We start from the raw sequence: 19,452 nt of genomic DNA, 5'->3' as shown, positions 1-19,452 counted from the left end.
GTTCACGATAATTTTATCTGATTTAACATCAAATGTTACTTGCTCCTCTGATCACGAATTCGTTTCAATGGTGATTATATCGACAGTTTTGGATGAATTTAAGTTATCATGTTTCACCACCAGGTGTCGGAATTGAGTAGGCTAGTGAGATGATCCCTCAAATGGGGTATACCACAGTGGAATTGTATTATAGCAGACGGCCTTGCATCCGAGAATACAGTGTAACATTATTTGCATTAGTACGTTTTATAATCAGCAAGGTAACATGCATTTGATGCATTTCGTCAATGGACTGAGACAAAGTGGATTAAAATCAAATTACTACTAAATTGTCTGCCTAACTTGTTCTTGTAGTTATTTTTGATAGTTTACACTATCCTGGGCTGTTGTTTTTTATTTATTATGATAAATGAATGTTCATATTTATACGGCCGCAGCGTCTACTGCTGTTTCTTTACCTCACTGAGATAGGCTTCACACATCTGGGTGATCGAGGAACTTTCTCTCAATTCAATTCAATGGGGGCTTTATTGGCAAGGGAAACATATGTTTACATTGCCAAAGCAAGTGAAACAGATAATAAACAAAAGTGAAATAAACAAAAAATGAACAGTAAACATTACACTCACAAAAGTTCCAAAGGAATACAGACATTTCAAATGTCATATTATGGCTATATACAGTGTTGTAACGATGTGCAAATAGTTAAAGTCTCTCTCTCTATCTATCTATTTGTCTGTTGTAGGACTTTTGCCGCGTTCACGTGCTAGTTGGAACTAGGAAACTCGGAAATGTCAGATTTGCTAACTGGTTGTAGTTATACATGTGCCGCGTTCAACGAATCAGCAAGTCGGACATTACCGAGTCTCCTTGTTCCGACTAGCACATGAATGCAGCATTTAGCTCAGGGCACTGACCATCCAAGTCGACACGTCAGAGAGCGATGTCAATATAGAGGGAAATAAAGAAAATAATTTGGGATGCCGTTAAAGTTAAGAAGACAACAGCTAGCCATGACATATTGGGTACATTTACAAGGTTACACATCCTACAAAAAAGGTGAATACAAGCTTTGGGTGGATAGGCAATTGCATAGCGAGAGAGATGGGGTTGTTTGGGAGGGAGTTTAGCCCCTCTGTGAAACTCTTGTTCCTGCTATCCCACCTTGGTTTCTCCCTCAGCCAGTGGTAGATCTAGGCTTGCTTGAGAGGGTAAGATATGTTGAGGAAGGAGTAGATTCAGTTGTAAGTGAACATTTAAGAACACAATACTATGTTTCTTGAATATATTCACAGATGGATCTAAGGACCCTAAAACAGGGAGGACAGGAGCAGCTTTTAGTGTTCCTGAGTTTAAGGTGGCAGTGACGAAAAGAGCAACAGATCATTTATCTGTTTACACAATGGAGATGTTGGCCATACTATTGGCTGCAGAGTGGGTGGAGGAGGTGAGGCCATACAGGGTAGACATCTGCTCTGACTCCTTGTGCAGCACTGATGAGCTTAAATTAATGTGTGTCTCAGAGCAGACAGGATGTATTGTATGAGGTTTTGCAGTGTTTGTATATGTAGTAGTGTGATGTTGTTCCCCTAGATTATGCACCAAGTTGCACACAAGGACAGGTCAAGAGGTAATAATTCAATGTGTTTTCTTTATTTAATTACAGCTGCATAGCTAATGTTATTTTTTGGTGTACACACATTTTTATATATCTATATTGTAAATACACCTAATTGTAAAAGATTTGTATATTTTGGTTTGGTCCATCGCGGGTTATCTGTATTTACGTACCCTCTTATTGTTTAATTTTGCCTGACCTTCAACTAGCAAGGTATGTTGTCCTTGGCGCCGTAATTTGTCAATATAAAACTGTGGTAAAGTTACACAAAGTGCTGTTACGCAACTATAGGTTTGGTTACAATGTGGACAATATAAATAATTATGTTAACAACTTTCACCGAGCTCGCTAACTAGGGTACCTATTGTAACTCTGGATAAGAGCGTCTGCTAAATGACGTAAATGTAACTCGGGAGTATTTCTATGTGCTCACGCAGGTGCCCGAGAGTTGTGACTGCACCAAGGGCTAACATATTGTGTGTTGTCTCTTCGTGTGCAGGTCGAATACAAATTATCCAACCATCTGAATTCCAGTTATGGCAGTGTCCTAATTAAAAGTACACAACGCAGAACGAACCACGCTACATATAGGGTGAAACAGATGGGGGTATTTGTGATGTTCCTCTGGGTACCAGCTCATGTGGGAGTAGAGGGGAATGAGGAAGTGGATATTATTGCCAAGCAAGCTCTTAAACATCCTATGTTGAGATGGAATTGTCAATCAGTAAAGCACAAACCAAGGGATTAATAAGAACAGTGGTTAAAAAACAAGTGGCAAGAGTTGTGGAACAGGGACAGTAAGGGAAGACATATGTATAAGATCCAGGAAAATGTGGGGGCAGGGAGGTCCTCAGGCCGAGAGAGAAGGGAGACAAGTGTAGTCACAAGGCTGAGACTGGGACACACAAGGCTAAATATTACATTGAAAGTGGTGGGGAAACATCCTACTGGGAGGTGTGATCATTGTCGGGAGGAGATGGAGACAGTGGAACATGTTCTATTTCAGTGACAGAAATATGTGAGAGAAAGGGAGCGATTGTTATTAGATGTTAGGAGTAATGGGGTTGAAGAGCCAGGATTAAGTGAACTGCTGGGGAAATCTTAAGGGGATGTAGTATTTAATTATGTATTTCGTTTCCTTAGGGAGACGAGATTATTGGCTAGGATTTAGACCTTCCCTGTCTCTGGTCCACACTCCAGTCCAGTTGGTGGCGGTAATGCACCTTAAAGTTGGTTGCCAACCGCCATATAAAATCCACAGAAGAAGAAGAAGAACATAATTTGGGGGGACAAAGGAGAGAGGAACTATGAAGCGCTGAGATTGCAGCGATTTCCCCCCCAACATCTGGACTTGAGTTTTTGAACAGATTTGTAGGATATTTTTTTACATGTATTTATGATTTTTGCTACCACAAAGGATTTGTTGTGCAGAACTTGAAGTGTTGCAAGAAAGTATCCATGAGGACAGATTAGTGGCATATTGTTTTGTTTTTTAAAGATCATCCCGACGGATTATAATTGATAACGTGGAAAACCAATAGAAGCAATCCCGTTGTGAGGTTGTCTATATCTCCTCTTTTTTGGGTAACTCGCCACATATAGAGGAATGTTACCCCGGCTTGAGAAGGTGATCCAAATCCTGACGCTGACGTGCGGACTGTTCTTTGGAGTTGTATCAACGGAAAACGAAGTAAAAGCTGAGGTAAATCATTACGACAACATGCATAAACTCAGAAACTCTTTAAAAACTCTCTGAAAGTATAATAAGACAGACATTGCTTAAGGTTTATACGAGAAACGTGGGAGTATATAACTACTATGTGTTATTGCCAATAGTGTCTACAGTTTCTGTACCAATCTTCATAATTGGCACTATTTTCATGATGGGGTGGTATGATCTCTAAATTGAGGGCAATTGAGAGGCAAGGTTAAAACCAGTGAAAATGTCAGTAGAATCTGAAAAAGAGATGAAACTGCAAATAATAGTTAGAAAAATAACATGACTCTAATTGTGGTTTAAAAGAGGGAGAAGTGAGAGGGTTGGGGGAGTACAGAGTTGTGAAAACTTAAGTCAGCTGCTTTGTTCTAAGAAACTGGGGCTGTGGTGTGTGTGTGTGGGGGGGGGGGGGGGGGGGGGTAATGGTTTTCATCTGTACTGACTTATGGTAGAGAGAGACTGGAGAGGAAGCTGTTCTCTCTTTTAGCAAACTGGACATGAAGACTCTGTCTGGAGCAACAGAGGCATCATACCCATTGTAACTGATGGGGCACTACTAAATTATAGCCTACACAAACACTATATTTTGTCACACTATATTGTATCATGGTGTCCCTTCAAAATTATTAGGTGACATGATGCCTCTTGCCTGGGGTAATTCTAGATCTGTTCTTCAGGAATTCCAGATATCTCTTATCTATCCATCACAGTGTGCTTTTGGATACATCCAAAACCATCAAGAATAACCAATATTAGCCATGACTGAAATAACCAAGTCAAAGGTATCCAATGGTGCTCATGCATTTCTCCTAGTCTTTTCAGTGTTGGCCCTCCCTGGCCTACACCTAGAGGTTGTTCTTACTAAGAAAGACAGGATGCTTGGAGGAACTCAGGTCCTGACTCAGTGACCACAAACAGCTGGTGTCTGAGTCAGCCAGACATGATGGACGTCCGAAATGCCACCCTATTCTTTATGTAGTCAGCCAGACATGGTCAACCAGTCAGAAATGCCTGGGAAACTGTCCGTTTGAGGCCACAGGTTAGTGGACCAATCAATACAACATCTATAACCCTGTGATAATAGCGTAATAACTGCACACACAACACTGAGACAGTAATAAAGCATACACAGTGTCACAATAAGACTGCAGATGTTGATGCTGGGTCCATAACAGATCTATGATCAGTTTACCCATCCCAAATCCTACCCATAATGCCACCCAAAGGCCCATACAATTTGCCCATGCTCCTACGGGAGTAGGCAGATTACCCAACCCCAAATCCCAAGGAATGCCATAAGCAAGATATGGAAAGATCTGACCCTGGAACAGCAGTTGAGGGCAACTTCTACCTACTCTGCTCATGTGCGCCCATAGCAGCCATGATGGAAGATGGGATTATCACTAATTACCGGTTTCTGGCTTACATCACTTGTGTGTAGTACACTGTATGTAACGGGAACCGATGATAAACACGATGTCTGTTGTGTGGGAGGGATAAAAGAACAGAGTGCGAGAGTGAGGAATAGGCTAAGTAATGGATAGGGTTGAGACGAGATGATGGGATGTTGATTTTATGCTGACAAATACCGATTAACGGTATGAAAGCACAGAACTAAGTAGGAGTGGAATTTTCTGACATTCCTTTTAGTGATTTAGTATTAAGTCACTGCCGGCTGAGTCCAACTTGATAGACCAGGGAGGCTAAGCCTACAATTTCACTTAAAGCTGTGATGAGTGAGGAGAATGGCTAAGCAAATATTCACAGTCATAGGGCTCTCTTAAGATCGGCCTGTGCTTTTTGAAATGGGATAGCAACAAAAAGAGATACATCGCAAAATATCCCTTTACTCTATATATGTACAATACTTTGTGCACATACTATAAATCCAATAAAAAACCCTCCCTTAATTTAGATTTATTCACTTTTATTTACAAAAACACCTTGTCTCACATTTATAAAATTGCTGGTTGGACTTTATCTTAGCCAAAGGAAGTGGAAAGAAATGAAAATGAGACGATCCATTTCACAGATCTCCACAACATATCTGTCTGAATCTGAAAGTCCTTGAAGTTTTCTTCAAACACGATAACAGCAGACATCTGGAGGCAAGGTGACTAGTGTGTCTTGGGATCACAGGGAGGGAGGAGATCATGCCAGGGGTCCAATTCCATGGGGGTTGGGCCCATATAAATATAAATACTAGAATGGGAATACATTCTCAGACCACATTGTGGGTACCATAGAAATAGAATGAATAGTTTTATTTCTATGATCGGTATACTCAATATTGCTGCCGATCCACCCATCACAGAGCATTCACTTGAATGGGAATGTCTGCTCTAGTAATTATATTTCTATGGTTAGGCCTTCCCTCTAGCTCCTGAGGAGTCTGGGTTGTTTTTGTATGGTGGAAGCACACTGTTGGAAAAGTGCTGGTGCATGCTGTTCTACAAGTGCTTGCTGTCACTTAAAAATGTTCAGGCAGGAAAAGATTCAGTTCATCTGATCTGCCACAGCGCAAACAAACCAACCGATGGATGTCTATGGAGAGATGGTGTGTTTATCCATTCCACTCAAGTGCTATCCCTGCAGTTTTCATCCTAGAATCCAGTATTTGTATAACAGTAAACATAGGATTTAGCCTTCGTGACCCAGATGATTAAGGGATGTGTAACTTTCCCTTTGAAGACAATTCGATATGTATCTAGATACATGGGCTCCAATATGATACAGGAACAATATGTTTTGGTGTGATTCGGTTTGATTAGAGAATGAATCAATTCGATGCGATACAATTCGATGCATAAACACAGTAATTTTCCATTCTAAATTAAAATCTGTTGCTAATATGAGCTGGGCCTTTCTGAGCTGGATCTGTCTGAGCTGACTTTTGTGTGCGTGTGTGTGTGAAATATGTCTATGTCTATGGTGTATAGGCACCTGAGCTGAGCCATAACGAAAACTGGGAATCTACCCCCCCCCCCCCCCCCAATCACCCCTAATTAATGTGTCCGTTTTGCAGATTAAAAGTATTAGAGCTCGTAATGTATCAATATTTATCTTTCAAAATTAGCTATGACATAGCCAATATAGCACAACTTTGTGTAACCCCCGTTTTCACCCCCGTCTCATAATCGAATGGTTTAGACTGTTTGGAAGTTGATGGACTCGGAGTGAGTTGCTCTTCTTATCCTGCTTCGACCATGAAGTGCAGGTTAAAAAAAAAGGGTAGACGTGCCAGATCAGGAATAGGCCCACCTCTCGTTGGTCGGAGCACGCAAAACTGCGCACAGCAAGCAGTTTGACTAGGCTACTGATATTGCCTGGGGTTCTTTGGCATGCAAAGTGACTTGTAGATCAATGACTGTCAACATAATTACATGCTTAGTTCGACACTGAAGGAGAGAGAGGATGCAGTTGTCACAAAAGATGAGAGGTATTTTCGGAAGGTAGAAAGAAATGTGAATAGCCGATTCTTAATGTTTTAATCGATTTTCTGACGGGTGCATGCTACATTTGGATCGGTTTGGGGTCCCCCGGACCTATACACTCATATCTTAAACATTTAACCAGGGACCGATGCATATCGGTGAATCGTTACATCCATATATGAACCCAAGTTGGAAATTGAGGCTCATAAACTGGCATTGAAACAATATGTGTATAGGACACCTAAGGTTGTGTTGTGTGTTATTGTGTAGACTGGAGCCATGTGCAAGCTAGCATCCACTGTTGACTCGGCCTACTTCGCCACTTGAGGGGTAGGCTTGATAGTAGCCAAGTGTATTATTATGTTATAAATGGACGTTCCTTTAGCATAGAACTCAGGTATCCTGCATTGTATTAAGCGTGTATATACAGTAACAGTACTTTAGTTAGCATTAGCATGTAGCGCTGGTTCAGGTGTAAATGGGTCAGAGACGTGGGACGCCACGCTAGCAGGCCAGGGAGGCTAATGTGTGTCTCAGACTGAGCCGCTCATGACCAAACTCTGGTCTCTGTTTTTTCCGTTGGCACCGTCCAACGGGAACAACTGACTCAGTCTACTCTTTCTCCCTCAATTTAAAATGAAACATTAATACTCATGTCCCCTATTTTCGGACCCTTTTTTTACCCATTTTTTCTCACTTTCCTTCATTGTCGTTCCATACGTCAATCCCATTTAATGTTTTATTTTCCTTTTCTCTGTTTTTTTCTTCTCTCTCTCTCTCTCTCTCTCTCTCTCTCTCTCTCTCTCTCTCTCTCTCTCTCTCTCTCTCTCTCTCTCTCTCTCTCTCTCTCTCTCTCTCTCTCTCTCTCTCTCTCTCTCTCTCTCTCTCTCTCTCTCTCTCTCTCTCTCTCTCTCTCTCTCTCTCTCTCTCTCTCTCTCTCTCTCTCTCTCTCTCTCTCTCTCTCTCTCTCTCTCTCTCTCTCTCTCTCTCTCTCTCTCTCTCTCTCTCTCTCTCTCTCTCTCTCTCAGCGTCAGTGAACTATTAAAAAAGAGAGTAGGAAAAGATACCACTAATTCCACTGCCTAAAGAAAACCAGATCCACTATGAAAGACGTGTGGACTGAGAGGGCTGAAGACAGCTCTTTTCAGTTTGCTTGAAACCCAAATATCTGCAGTATCTTCACACATGGCAGAATTGCTTCTAGCTAAATACCTTGTGGTAGGTTGCTATGCAGTTTATAGCCTACAGACACATTATTACATCACTAACTCAAATCAAATCACATTTTATTTGTCACATAAACGTGTTTAGCAGATGTTATTGCGGGTGTAGCGAAATGCTTGTGCTTCTAACAATTTCACAACATATACCCAAAACACACAAATCTAAGTAAGGAATGGAATTTAAGAATACAGTTGAAGTCGGAAGTTTACATACACTTAGGTTGGAGTCATTAAAACCTGTTTTTCAACCACTCCACACATTTCTTGTTGTCACGATCGTTTATAGACGGGACGGACCAAGGCGCAGCGTGATATGCATACATGTTTATTTACGAATAAACACAATGACAAAACAATAAACGATACGTGAAGTCCAACGCAACGCAACACAACACAACACGGAACAAGATCCCACACCCCACTAGTGCCAATAGGCTGCCTAAGTATGGTCCCCAATCAGAGACAACGAGCTACAGCTGCCTCTGATTGGGAACCACACCGGCCAACATAGATCTACACATACTAGATCGAAACATAGAAAATCAACATAGCAAAACACAACACAGAAAATACACACCCTGACTCAACAAATACGAGTCCCTTGAGTCAGGGCGTGACACTTGTTAACAAACTATAGTTTTGGCAAGTCAGTTAGGACATTTACTTTGTGCATGACACAAGTAATTTTTCCAACAATTGTTTACAGACAGATTATTTCACTTATAATTCACTGTATCACAATTCCAGTGGGTCAGAAGTTTACATACACTTAGTTGACTGTGCCTTTAAACAGCTTGGTAAATTCCAGAAAATGATGACATGGCTTTAGAAGCTTCTGATAGGCTAATTGACATCATTTGAGTCAATTAGAGATGTACCTGTGGATGTATTTCAAGGCCTACCTTCAAACTCAGTGCCTCTTTGCTTGACATCATGGGAACATCAAAAGAAATCAGCCAAGACCTCAGAAAAACAATTGTAGACCTCCACAAGTCTGGTTCATCCTTGGGAGCAATTTCCAAATGCCTGAAGGTACCACGTTCATCTGTACAAACAATAGTACGCAAGTATAAACACCATGGGACCACGCAGCCGTCATACCGCTAAGGAAGGAGACGCGTTCTGTCCCCTAGAGATGAACGTACTTTGGTGCAAAAAGTGCAAATCAATCCCAGAAAAACAGCAAAGGACCTTGTGAAGATGCTGGAGGAAACAGGTACAAAGGTATCTATATCCACAGTAAAACAAGTCCTGTATCGACACAACCTGAAAGGCTGCTCAGCAAGGAAGAAGCCAATGCTCCAAAATCTCCATAAAAAAGCCAGACTACGGTTTGCAACTGCACATGGGGACAAAGATCATACTTTTTGGAGATATGTCCTCTGATCTGATGAAACAAAAATAGAACTGTTTGGCCATAATGACCATCGTTATGTTTGGAGGGAAAAGGGGGTGGCTTGCAAGCTGAAGAACACCATCCCAACCGTGAAGCACGGGGGTGGCAGCATCATGCTGTGGGTGTGCTTTGCTGCAGGAGGGACTGGTGCACTTCACAAAATAGATGGCATCATGAGGAAGGAAAATTATGTGGATGTATTGAAGCAACATCTCAAGACATCAGTCAGGAAGTTAAAGCTTGGTCGCAAATGTGTCTTCCAAATGGACAATGACCCCAAGCATACTTCCAAAGTTGTGGCAAAATGGCTTAAGGACAACAAAGTCAAGGTATTGGAGTGGCCATCACAAAGCCCTGACCTCAATCCTATAGAACATTTGTGGGCAGAACTGAAAAAGCATGTGCGAGCAAGGAGGCCTACAAACCTGACTCAGTTACCCCAGCTCTGTCAGGAGGAATGGGCCAAAATTCACCCAACTTATTGTGGGAAGCTTGTGGAAGGCTACCCGAAACGTTTGACCCAATTTAAACGCAATGCTACCAAATACTAATTGAGTGTATGTAAACTTCTGACCCACTGGGAATGTGATGAAATAAATAAAAGCTGAAATAAATCATTCTCTCTCTACTATTATTCTGACATTTCACATTTTTAAAATAAAGTGGTGATCCTAACTGACCTAAGACAGGGAATTTTTACTATGATTAAATGTCAGGAATTGTGAAAAACTGAGTTTGTATTTGGCTAAGGTGTATGTAAACTTCCGACTTCAACTGTATATACATATATGGACAAGCAATGACAGAGCGGCATGGAATAAGATACAGTAGAATATTATAGAATACAGTATATACAGTTGAAGTCGGAAGTTTACATACAATTTACTGAATTAATACAATACATTTTTTTTCACTTCACTGTCACGAGGGGGGCCGCTAAAATGTTTTGCTCACAAGGTGGGGGTGGGGTATGGATGTGGGTACACAGACCCACAAGTCACTGCGGCCCCTCACGAGTTCCGTTATTTTGTGGCCCCCACCCCAATCACAGTTGCCCATCCCTGGTAGTATACAGTAGGTAGTATACAGTAGGTACTAGTATATTATCAGGCCACTTTATGAGTGTCTGACCAATAGTGGCACCTGATCTGACTGTCATATGATGTGATGACATTATTAGTTACATCTGCATCACTATCTGCTGGTTTAAATTAATGACAGACATGTTACTAATGTTGGACCAGATCTATATTTGTCATCAATCTACTCATTAGATGTCTCTGTTGAAATGCATTTCCTTAGACTACATGAATCGCTGCAAATTGCGTAATTTATAGGGACTTCGTCTGTTTACTAAAACCGCAGTCACATGACCCTAAGCTATGACCACACACACATGGGTTTGCAGTTACCCCAAGGCTGGCAATAAGCGACGTAGAAGTCCTACTAAATAGAACCTTTGACTGGAACTGCTGCTGGGAGTTCCAGAGGAGAGGTGCATGTTGGGATAGCTGGCGTCGTCAGGGGGGATGTGAGGCTTTGGGAGATGGGGAGAGCAGAGGGTTGGGGGTTGAGTGGGGAGGAAAGAGAGAGAGGAGACCAAGAGGGGGAGAGAGAGAGAGAGAGAGAAGGAGAGAGAGAGGTAGACAGAGAGAAGGGGAGAGAGAGGGAGAGGGAGAGAAGGAGAACGAGTCTTCTCGGTGTGGGGGAAACTTTTCATCCTTACGGAGCTGAATGTTTTCACAGAGCCAGACGCGTCACCACAGTGGAGCCACAGCACACACTGGGAGCAGTCAGATAGAGAGAAGGAGGGAGATGGAGAGAGAGTGGGAGCTTGGAGGGAGTTAGATATACAGACATGGAGAGAGGTTGTTGGAGGTGGGGACCAGATGGATTGATAGAGTGTGTAGGTCTTGCTGAAAGAGGGGGCCGGTTACAGTACAGACATGAGTTTACCTCACTCTGCAGCCTAGCCTATAACTGAACCTTGTTTTCACCCTGTCTGCTGTGGCTGGGTGGGGTAATATCTCTGCCCAGGTACAAGCCAGCCGTTTCCTCACTCATTTAAATTCAACTCTTCTCTATATTAAAAAAGACCTCTCCACTAAAACGACATGAGAGAGAGACATTCTAGGAAAGAGGAAGGATGACTATATTCACCCAACTAACTATAAAATGTATACTATTACATAGACATACAGGGTTGGGGGTTTTAAGAGAAAAGGAGAGAGAGAGAGATGGAATAAGGTAGAGAGAGAGGGTTGGGGTTTTCTGGGATTACAGAAGAATTCTGTGTAATTCCACTGACTGAATTTGTGGTAAAGATTGAGACATTCACTGACTGCCTGTCTGTGCAGTACACACAAACACACACACACACACACTCATCTTGTCTCTCACCAACACACATAAACAAACTTGTCCATGATGTTTGATGACATTACATTGGACTAGAATGAATAATCTCCATTAGGTTGATGTTTGTCTGAGGATCTCTCTCTCTCTCTCTCTCTCTCTCTCTCTCTCTCATAGAGAGACTGTTGCACTGATCCAGTCAGTTTGTAGCTGTAGACTAAGGCCAGAGGCTTAAGCAGCTCTGCATGACTGCTCTTGTATTTGAGAGAGAGATAGGTGAAAGTTTAGCACTTAGCACTTCTTGGTCGAAATTTGACTGAAACGCTATACCCAGCTAGCGCATAACGTTCTGAGAACCATGTTTCTTACAGCTTGGTGAGAGCGTGGTTGTCCTATGGTTATTTTGCATACAACCTTCTTACAACTTTCTGGGAATGGTGCAGGATCGTCTCTAAGCTATATTTAATCTAGTTAAGTATGATCTTACCTGGTTAAAAGCCTCACTACCACTACTCAGATGCGGTCCCGTGTGGCTCAGTTGATAGAGCATGGGCTTTGCAACGCCAGGGTTGTGGATTCGATTCCCATTGGGAAAAAGATAAGAGCCTCTGCTAAATCACTAAAATGTCAAATGAATCATAGATGTTGTTAGTACAGTTGTCACTCCTCTCTCCCTCTACATAGGCATGTTGGGTCTGCTAAGCCCACATCTATTTTCTATGAGCCCCCATGGTTCTGACAGAGAATAGAAGATGGCGTAGCAGTGTGGTCGTGAATTGTGTTGTGTCCTCGTGTAAATAGGCAGTTCTTTTGTCTTTTTTTTTGTATATATTTTCTCTCTCTCATTTCCCATCCTTTAACCAAATATACTTTCCTGCAACCCGCCTCACCCAATGTGGAACGGATTCTATTATTTCTTTATTTTTATCAAGAACCTACGGCTAAAACTAGCCAGCTAACTAGCTACCTGCTATTAGCCACCGTTAGCGGTCTTCACTACTGTCCGTGGCCTGCACTACCTACCAGCCAGCTCTAGCCTGGACAAATATCGGTCTGCACAGCGTGCTATCGACCCAGAGCATATCGGATTTTCTGACGGAATCACTGGACCTTAACACAGGATCATCGCAACTAGCTAGCTGCAACCGAATGGCTGTTGTTGGCTAATTCACCACTTGTCCCGATGCACCAGTTAGCCTTGAGCTAGCCTCGAGCAAGACCCATCTCCCGGCTATCTACCTCTCTGTCAACCGGACGGGACCACCTAGTGTCGACACGGAGCCCCGCCGATCCATCACGACTGGTCTGCCGACATCATCGTCTGATGTGGTTTCAACAGGCTTCCCGTTGCGACGACCACGAAGATCCATCTGCTAGCCCCGGCCCGCTAGCATGCGCAATCAACAGCCGTGCCTCCTGCTCGCCTGTGCTGTAGCAGCCTACAAACTGCTCCCGGACTTAGCTATTGCTGTTCACTGGACCTTATGATCACTCAGCTACACAGCTGATGCCTGCTGGACTGTTCCTTTACACGGTACCCTATCCTTTTTATCTGTTTAGCCTCAGCCCAAACTTTCGCCGCCATTACCAGTTGTTGTCTTATTCCTCTCGAATAACACCTGTGATTGCGTTATGCCTCTCTCCCATGTCAATATGCCTAGCCTATTGCTGTTTGGTCTAGTTCTTATTGTACTATTTCACTGTAGAACCTCCAGTCCCGCTCAACCAGCCTCAGAGAGCTCCTTTGTCCCACCCCCCCATACACACGGAGACCGGCTCAATCGGTATCTCTAGTGATGCTACCTCTTTCATCGTTACCCAATGCTTAGGTGTACCTCTACTGTACTCATATCCTTCCATATCTTTGTCTGTACATAATGCCCTGAATCTATTCTACAACGCCCTGAAATCTGCCCCTTTTATTATCTGTACCCAACGCACTAGAAGACCAGTTCTTAAAGCCTTTAGCCGTATCCTTATTCTATTCCTCCTCTGTTCCTCTGGTGATGTAGAGGTTAACCCAGGCCCTGTAGCCCCCAGTATCACTCCTACTCCCCAGGCGCTATCATTTGTTGACTTCTGTAACCGTAAAAGCCTTGGATTCTTGCATGTCAACATCAGAAGCCTCCTCCCCAAGTTGGAGTTATTCACTGCGTTAGCACACTCTGCCAACCCTGATGTTCTAGCAGTGTCTGAATCCTGGCTTAGGAAGGCCGCCAAAAATTCAGAAATGTCCATCCCGAATTACAACATTTTCCGTCTAGATAGAACTGCCAAAGGGGGCGGAGTTGCAATCTACTGTAGAGATAGCCTGCAGAGCTCTATCATACTATCCAGGTCTGTGCCCAAACAGTTTGAGCTTCTACTTCTAAAAATCCACCTTTCCAGAAATAAGTCTCTCACTGTTGCCGCTTGCTACAGACCCCCCTCAGCCCCCAGTTGTGCCCTGGACACCATATGTGAATTGCTTGCCCCCCATCTTTCCTCTGAGTTCGTACTGCTTGGTGACCTAAACTGGGAAATACTTAACACCCCGGCCGTCCTACAATCTAAACTAGATGCCCTCAATCTCACACAAATTATCAAGGAACCTACCAGGTACAACCCTAAATCCGTAAAAATGGGCACCCTCATAGATATCATCCTGACTAATTTACCCTCTAAATACACCTCCGCTGTCTTCAACCAGGATCTCAGCGATCACTGCCTCATTGCCTGCGTCCGTAATGGGTCCGCGGTCAAACGACCACCCCTCATCACTGTCAAACGCTCCCTAAAACACTTCAGCGAGCAGACCTTTCTAATTGACCTGGCCCGGGTATCCTGGCTGGATATTGACCTCATTCCGTCAGTAGAGGATGCCTGGATGTTCTTCAAAAGTGCTTTCCTCTCCATCTTAAATAAGCATGCCCCATTCAAAAAATTCAGAACTAAGAACAGATATAGCCCCTGGTTCACCCCAGACTTGACTGCCCTTGACCAGCACAAAAACATCCTGTGGCGTACTGCATTAGCATCGAACAGCTCCCGCGATATGCAACTTTTCAGGGAAGTCAGGAACCAATATACACAATCAGTTAGGAAAGCAAAGGCTAGCTTTTTCAAACAGAAATTTGCATCCTGTAGCACTAACTCCAAAAAGTTTTGGGACACTGTAAAGTCCATGGAGAATAAGAGCACCTCCTCCCAGCTACCCACTGCACTGAGGCTAGGAAACACTGTCACCACCGATAAATCTACAATAATGGAGAATTTCAATAAGCATTTTGCTACGGCTAGCCATGCTTTCCACCTGGCTACCCCTACCCCGGCCACCAGCTCTGCACCCTCCGCTGCAAATTACTGTGCAGCAGTCTTCATCGACCTGGCCAAGGCTTTTGACTCTGTCAATCACCGCATTCTTATTGGCAGACTAAATAGCCTTGGTTTCTCAAATTGATTGCCTCGCCTGGTTCACCAACTACTTCTCAGATAGAGTTCAATGTGTCAAATCGGAAGGCCTGTTGTCTGGACCTCTGGCAGTCTCTATGGGGGTGCCACAGGGTTCAATTCTCGGGCCGACGCTATTCTCTGTGTATATCATGATGTCGCTCTTGCTGCTGGTGACTCTCAGATCCACCTCTACGCAGACGACACCATTTTGTATACATCTGGTCCTTCATTGGACACTTTGTTAACAAACCTCCAAAAGAGCTTCAATGCCATACAACACTCCTTCCGTGGCCTCCAACTGCTCTTAAACGCTAGTAAAACTAAATGCATGCTCTTCAATCGAACGCTGCTTGCACCCGCCCGCCTGACTAGAATCACTACTCTCGGCGGGTCTGACTTAGAATATGTGGACAACTACAAATACCTAGGTGTCTGGTTAGACCGTAAACTCTCCTTCCAGGCTCACATGAAGCATCTCCAATCCAAAGTTAAATCTAGAATCGGCTTCCTATTTCGCAACAAAGCCTCCTACACTCATGCTGCTAAACATGCTCTCGTAAAACTGACTATCCTACCGATCCTTGACTTCGGCGATGTCATTTACAAAATAGCCTCCAACACTCTACTCAGCAAATTGGATGTAGTCTATCACAGTGCCATCTGTTTTGTCACCAAAGCCCCATATACTACCCACCATTGTGACCTGTACGCTCTCGTTGGCTGGCCCTCACTATATATTCGTCGCCAAACCCACTGGCTCCAGGTCATCTATAAATCTCTTCTAGGCAAATCCCCGCCTTATCTTAGCTCATTGGTCAACATAGCAACACCCACCCGTAGTATGCGTTCCAGCAGGTATATCTCACTGGTCATCCCCAAAGCCAACACCTCCTTTGGCCGCCATTCCTTCCAGTTCTCTGCTGCAAATGACTGGAACGAACTGCAAAAATCTCTGAAGCTGGAGACACTTATCTCCCTCACTACCTTTAAGCATCAGTTGTCAGAGCAGCTTACCGATCACTGCACCTGTACACAGCCCATCTGTAATTAGCCCACCCAACTACCTCATCCCCATATTGTTATTTACATTGTTATTTATTTTGCTCATTTGCACCCCAGTATCTCTATTTGTACATCATCTATCACTCCAGTGTTAATACTAAATTGTAATTATTTTGCACTATGGCCTATTTATTGCCTTACCTCCATAACTTACTAAATAAATAAAAATAAATATGCCATTTAGCAGACGCTTTTATCCAAAGCGACTTACAGTCATGCATGCATACATTTTTGTGTATGGGTGGTCCTACATTTGCACACACTGTATATAGATTTTCTATTGTGTTATTGACTACATTTTGTTTATTCCATATGTAACTCTGTGTTTGTTGTTTTTATCGCACTGCTTTGCTTTATCTTGGCCAGGTCGCAGTTGTAAATGAGAACTTGTTCTCAACTGGCTTACCTGGTTAAATAAAGGTTAAATAAAAAAATAAAAAAATGTTCTGGGCATCCACGTCTAAGATGATATCAGTGTTATGGTTCTACTGTGATTTATTTGGCTCTATTCTCTTCCCTCATCTCGCCTTACTATCCCACAACAAAGTCACAGTTTCCTTTCATTATGCCCAGCATAAGCTAAGGAGCAAGTTTTTAATGTGTATAAATGGAATAACATTGCAGTAACTCTCTTGCAATAAAAATAGGTTTAAAAAAAATAATTTTGTGTGTGTGTGTTCAGTCTGACCAATCTCTGTCTGTTTACTGTTGGAAGGAAGGGAGTGTGTGTGTGTTCCTGTTTTGGTTCAATGTCAGCTTTGCATCAGTTTATTCAAACACTGGATACTAAACTCCCATCCACCCACACATCTCTCTCTCGCTCGCTCGTTCTTTCTTTTTCAATCTCTCTGTCACCCTCACACACTCACACATGCACGTTCAGACAAGCACTGTAAGTAGGCAAACAGGCACACCCACAGACACACACACAAAACATTATTTACAATGACATCCTGCTTCTCTCAGTTGACTGTATGGCAAATCATAGAATAGCCATGAATGGGTGGGTTTCTGTGTTGTTTCTAGCTGATGGAAATGTTGGGAAACTCCAGAGAGAAAGAGAGAGAGGAATGAGGGGAGAGAGAGAGAAAGGGAGAGAGCGATGTGTGAGTGTGTGTTGTGTATGTCTGTGTGTGTGTGTGTGTGTGTGTGTGTGTGTGTGTAGTGTGGGTGTGTTTGCCAATACTGTCTAAACCATGCCATGTAACCATGTGTGAGTGTCCTTTTTCATCATTATCTTCAAAGACATTGTATTGTCCAGGGTCTAACCCTCTCTACCCTCCCCTCTCTCTATCCCAGGTGTGGCTTCAGCAGTATGGCTACCTGCCTCCAGGTGACGTCCGAGCCCAGGCTATCCGTTCCCCCAAGTCCATCAATACGGCCATCACAGCCATGCAGAAGTTCTACGGCCTCACCGTCACCGGATCTATGGACACCAACACCCTACAGTGAGTCCTGAGTGACCAAGACAAAGAATGCAAATATTTCAGCGTTATTATAATAATAATAATATGCCATTTAGCAGACGCTTTTATCCAAAGCGACTTACAGTCATGTGCACATACATTTTTACGTATGGGTGGTCCCGGGGATCGAACCCACTACCCTGGCGTTACAAGCGCCATATGCGCATAACTTATTGATAAAGATTCATGCTGTTGACTTGTTTTTAAAGCACATGTGAGAATTGTAGTCTCAGAATTGTATACAGAACAGCTAACCCACTTTAAGTGATATCATTACCCCAGATGTGGTACTAAACCCATTTATAAGCGCTTTAATTATTTATTCAGAAATAGAGGTTGTACAGTTTGTGACATGGTAAAGGTAACAAACAGGTGTGTCTTGCTGTTGCCAGGGCGATGAAGCGGCCGCGTTGTGGCGTACCAGACAAGTTTGGTTCCGAGCTGAAGAGCAACCTGAGGAGGAAGCGATACGCCGTACAGGGACTGAAGTGGGACAAACAAGAGGTCACTTTCAGGTAAGACTGCACAGCTTTACTCCTACGACACACAGTTAATAAACTCAGCAAAAAAAGAAACGTCCTCTCACTGTCAACTGCGTTTATTTTCAGAAACTTGTATGAACATAACAAGATTCAACAACTGAGACATAAACTGAACAAGTTCCACAGACATGGAATAATGTGTCCCTGAACAAAGGGGGGGGTCAAAATCAAAAGTAACAGTCAGTATCGGGTGTGGCCACCAGCTGCATTAAGTACTGCAGTGCATCTCCTCATCATGGACTACACCAGATTTGCCAGTTCTTGCTGTGAGATGTTACCCCACTCTTCCACCAAGGCACCTGCAAGTTCCCGGACATTTCTGGGGGGAATGGCCCTAGCCCTCACCCTCCGATCCAACAGTTCCCAGATGTGCTCAATGGGATTGAGATCTGGGCTTTTCGCTGGCCATGGCAGAACACTGACATTCCTGTCTTGCAGGAAATCACGCACAGAACGAGCAGTATGGCTGGTGGTATTGTCATGCTGGAGGGTCATGTCAGAATGAGCCAGCAGGAAGGGTACCACATGAGGGAGGAGGATGTCTTCCCTGTAACGCACAGCGTTGAGATTGCCTGCAATGACAACAAACTCAGTCCGATGATGCTGTGACACACCGCCCCAGACCATGATGGACCCTCCACCTCCAAATCGATCCCGCTCCAGAGTACAGGCCTCGGTGTAACGCTCATTCCTTGGACGATAAACGTGACAAAACCGTGAGACAAAACCGTGACTCGTCAGTAAAGAGCACTTTTTGCCAGTCCTGTCTGGTCTAGCGACGGTGGGTTTGTGCCCATAGGCGACGTTGTTGCCGGTGATGTCTGGTGAGGACCTGCCTTACAACAGGCCTACAAGCCCTCAGTCCAGCCTCTTTCAGCCTATTGCGGACAGTCTGAGCACTGATGGAGGGATTGTGCGTTCCTGGTGTAACTCGGGCAGTTGTTGTTGCCATCCTGTACCTGTCCCGCAGGTGTGATGTTCGGATGTACCAATCCTGTGCAGGTGTTGTTACACGTGGTCTGCCACTGCAAGGACGATCAGCTGTCCGTCCTGTCTCCCTGTAGCGCTGTCTTAGGCGTCTCACAGTACGGACATTGCAATTTATTGCCCTGGCCACATCTGCAGTCCTCATGCCTCCTTGCAGCATGCCTAAGGCACGTTCATGCAGATGAGCAGGGACCCTGGGCATCTTTCTTTTGTGTTTTTC

The 19,452-nt window shown here is 43.7% G+C and overlaps 1 protein-coding gene across 1 annotated transcript in view; it reads left to right on the top strand.

The window, feature by feature from the left end:
- Positions 1-2,627: 2,627 nt before the first annotated feature.
- Positions 2,628-19,452, top strand: part of mmp14a (matrix metallopeptidase 14a (membrane-inserted)) — a 24,690-nt gene continuing 7,865 nt past the window's right edge. The window contains exons 1-4 of the mRNA XM_084166028.1: positions 2,628-2,989; positions 3,221-3,320; positions 17,537-17,685; positions 18,096-18,218. Of these exons, the coding sequence (XP_084022154.1) occupies positions 3,225-3,320; positions 17,537-17,685; positions 18,096-18,218 (368 nt within the window). The 5' untranslated portion in view covers positions 2,628-2,989; positions 3,221-3,224. The remainder of the gene's footprint in view (positions 2,990-3,220; positions 3,321-17,536; positions 17,686-18,095; positions 18,219-19,452) is intronic.

The sequence above is a fragment of the Coregonus lavaretus genome (genome assembly GCF_964263955.1).
Source record: "Coregonus lavaretus genome assembly, chromosome: 7".
NCBI classification, from domain to species: domain Eukaryota; kingdom Metazoa; phylum Chordata; class Actinopteri; order Salmoniformes; family Salmonidae; genus Coregonus; species Coregonus lavaretus.
Note: the sequence above shows the minus strand (reverse complement) of the source record. Positions and strands in the feature narration are given on the sequence as shown.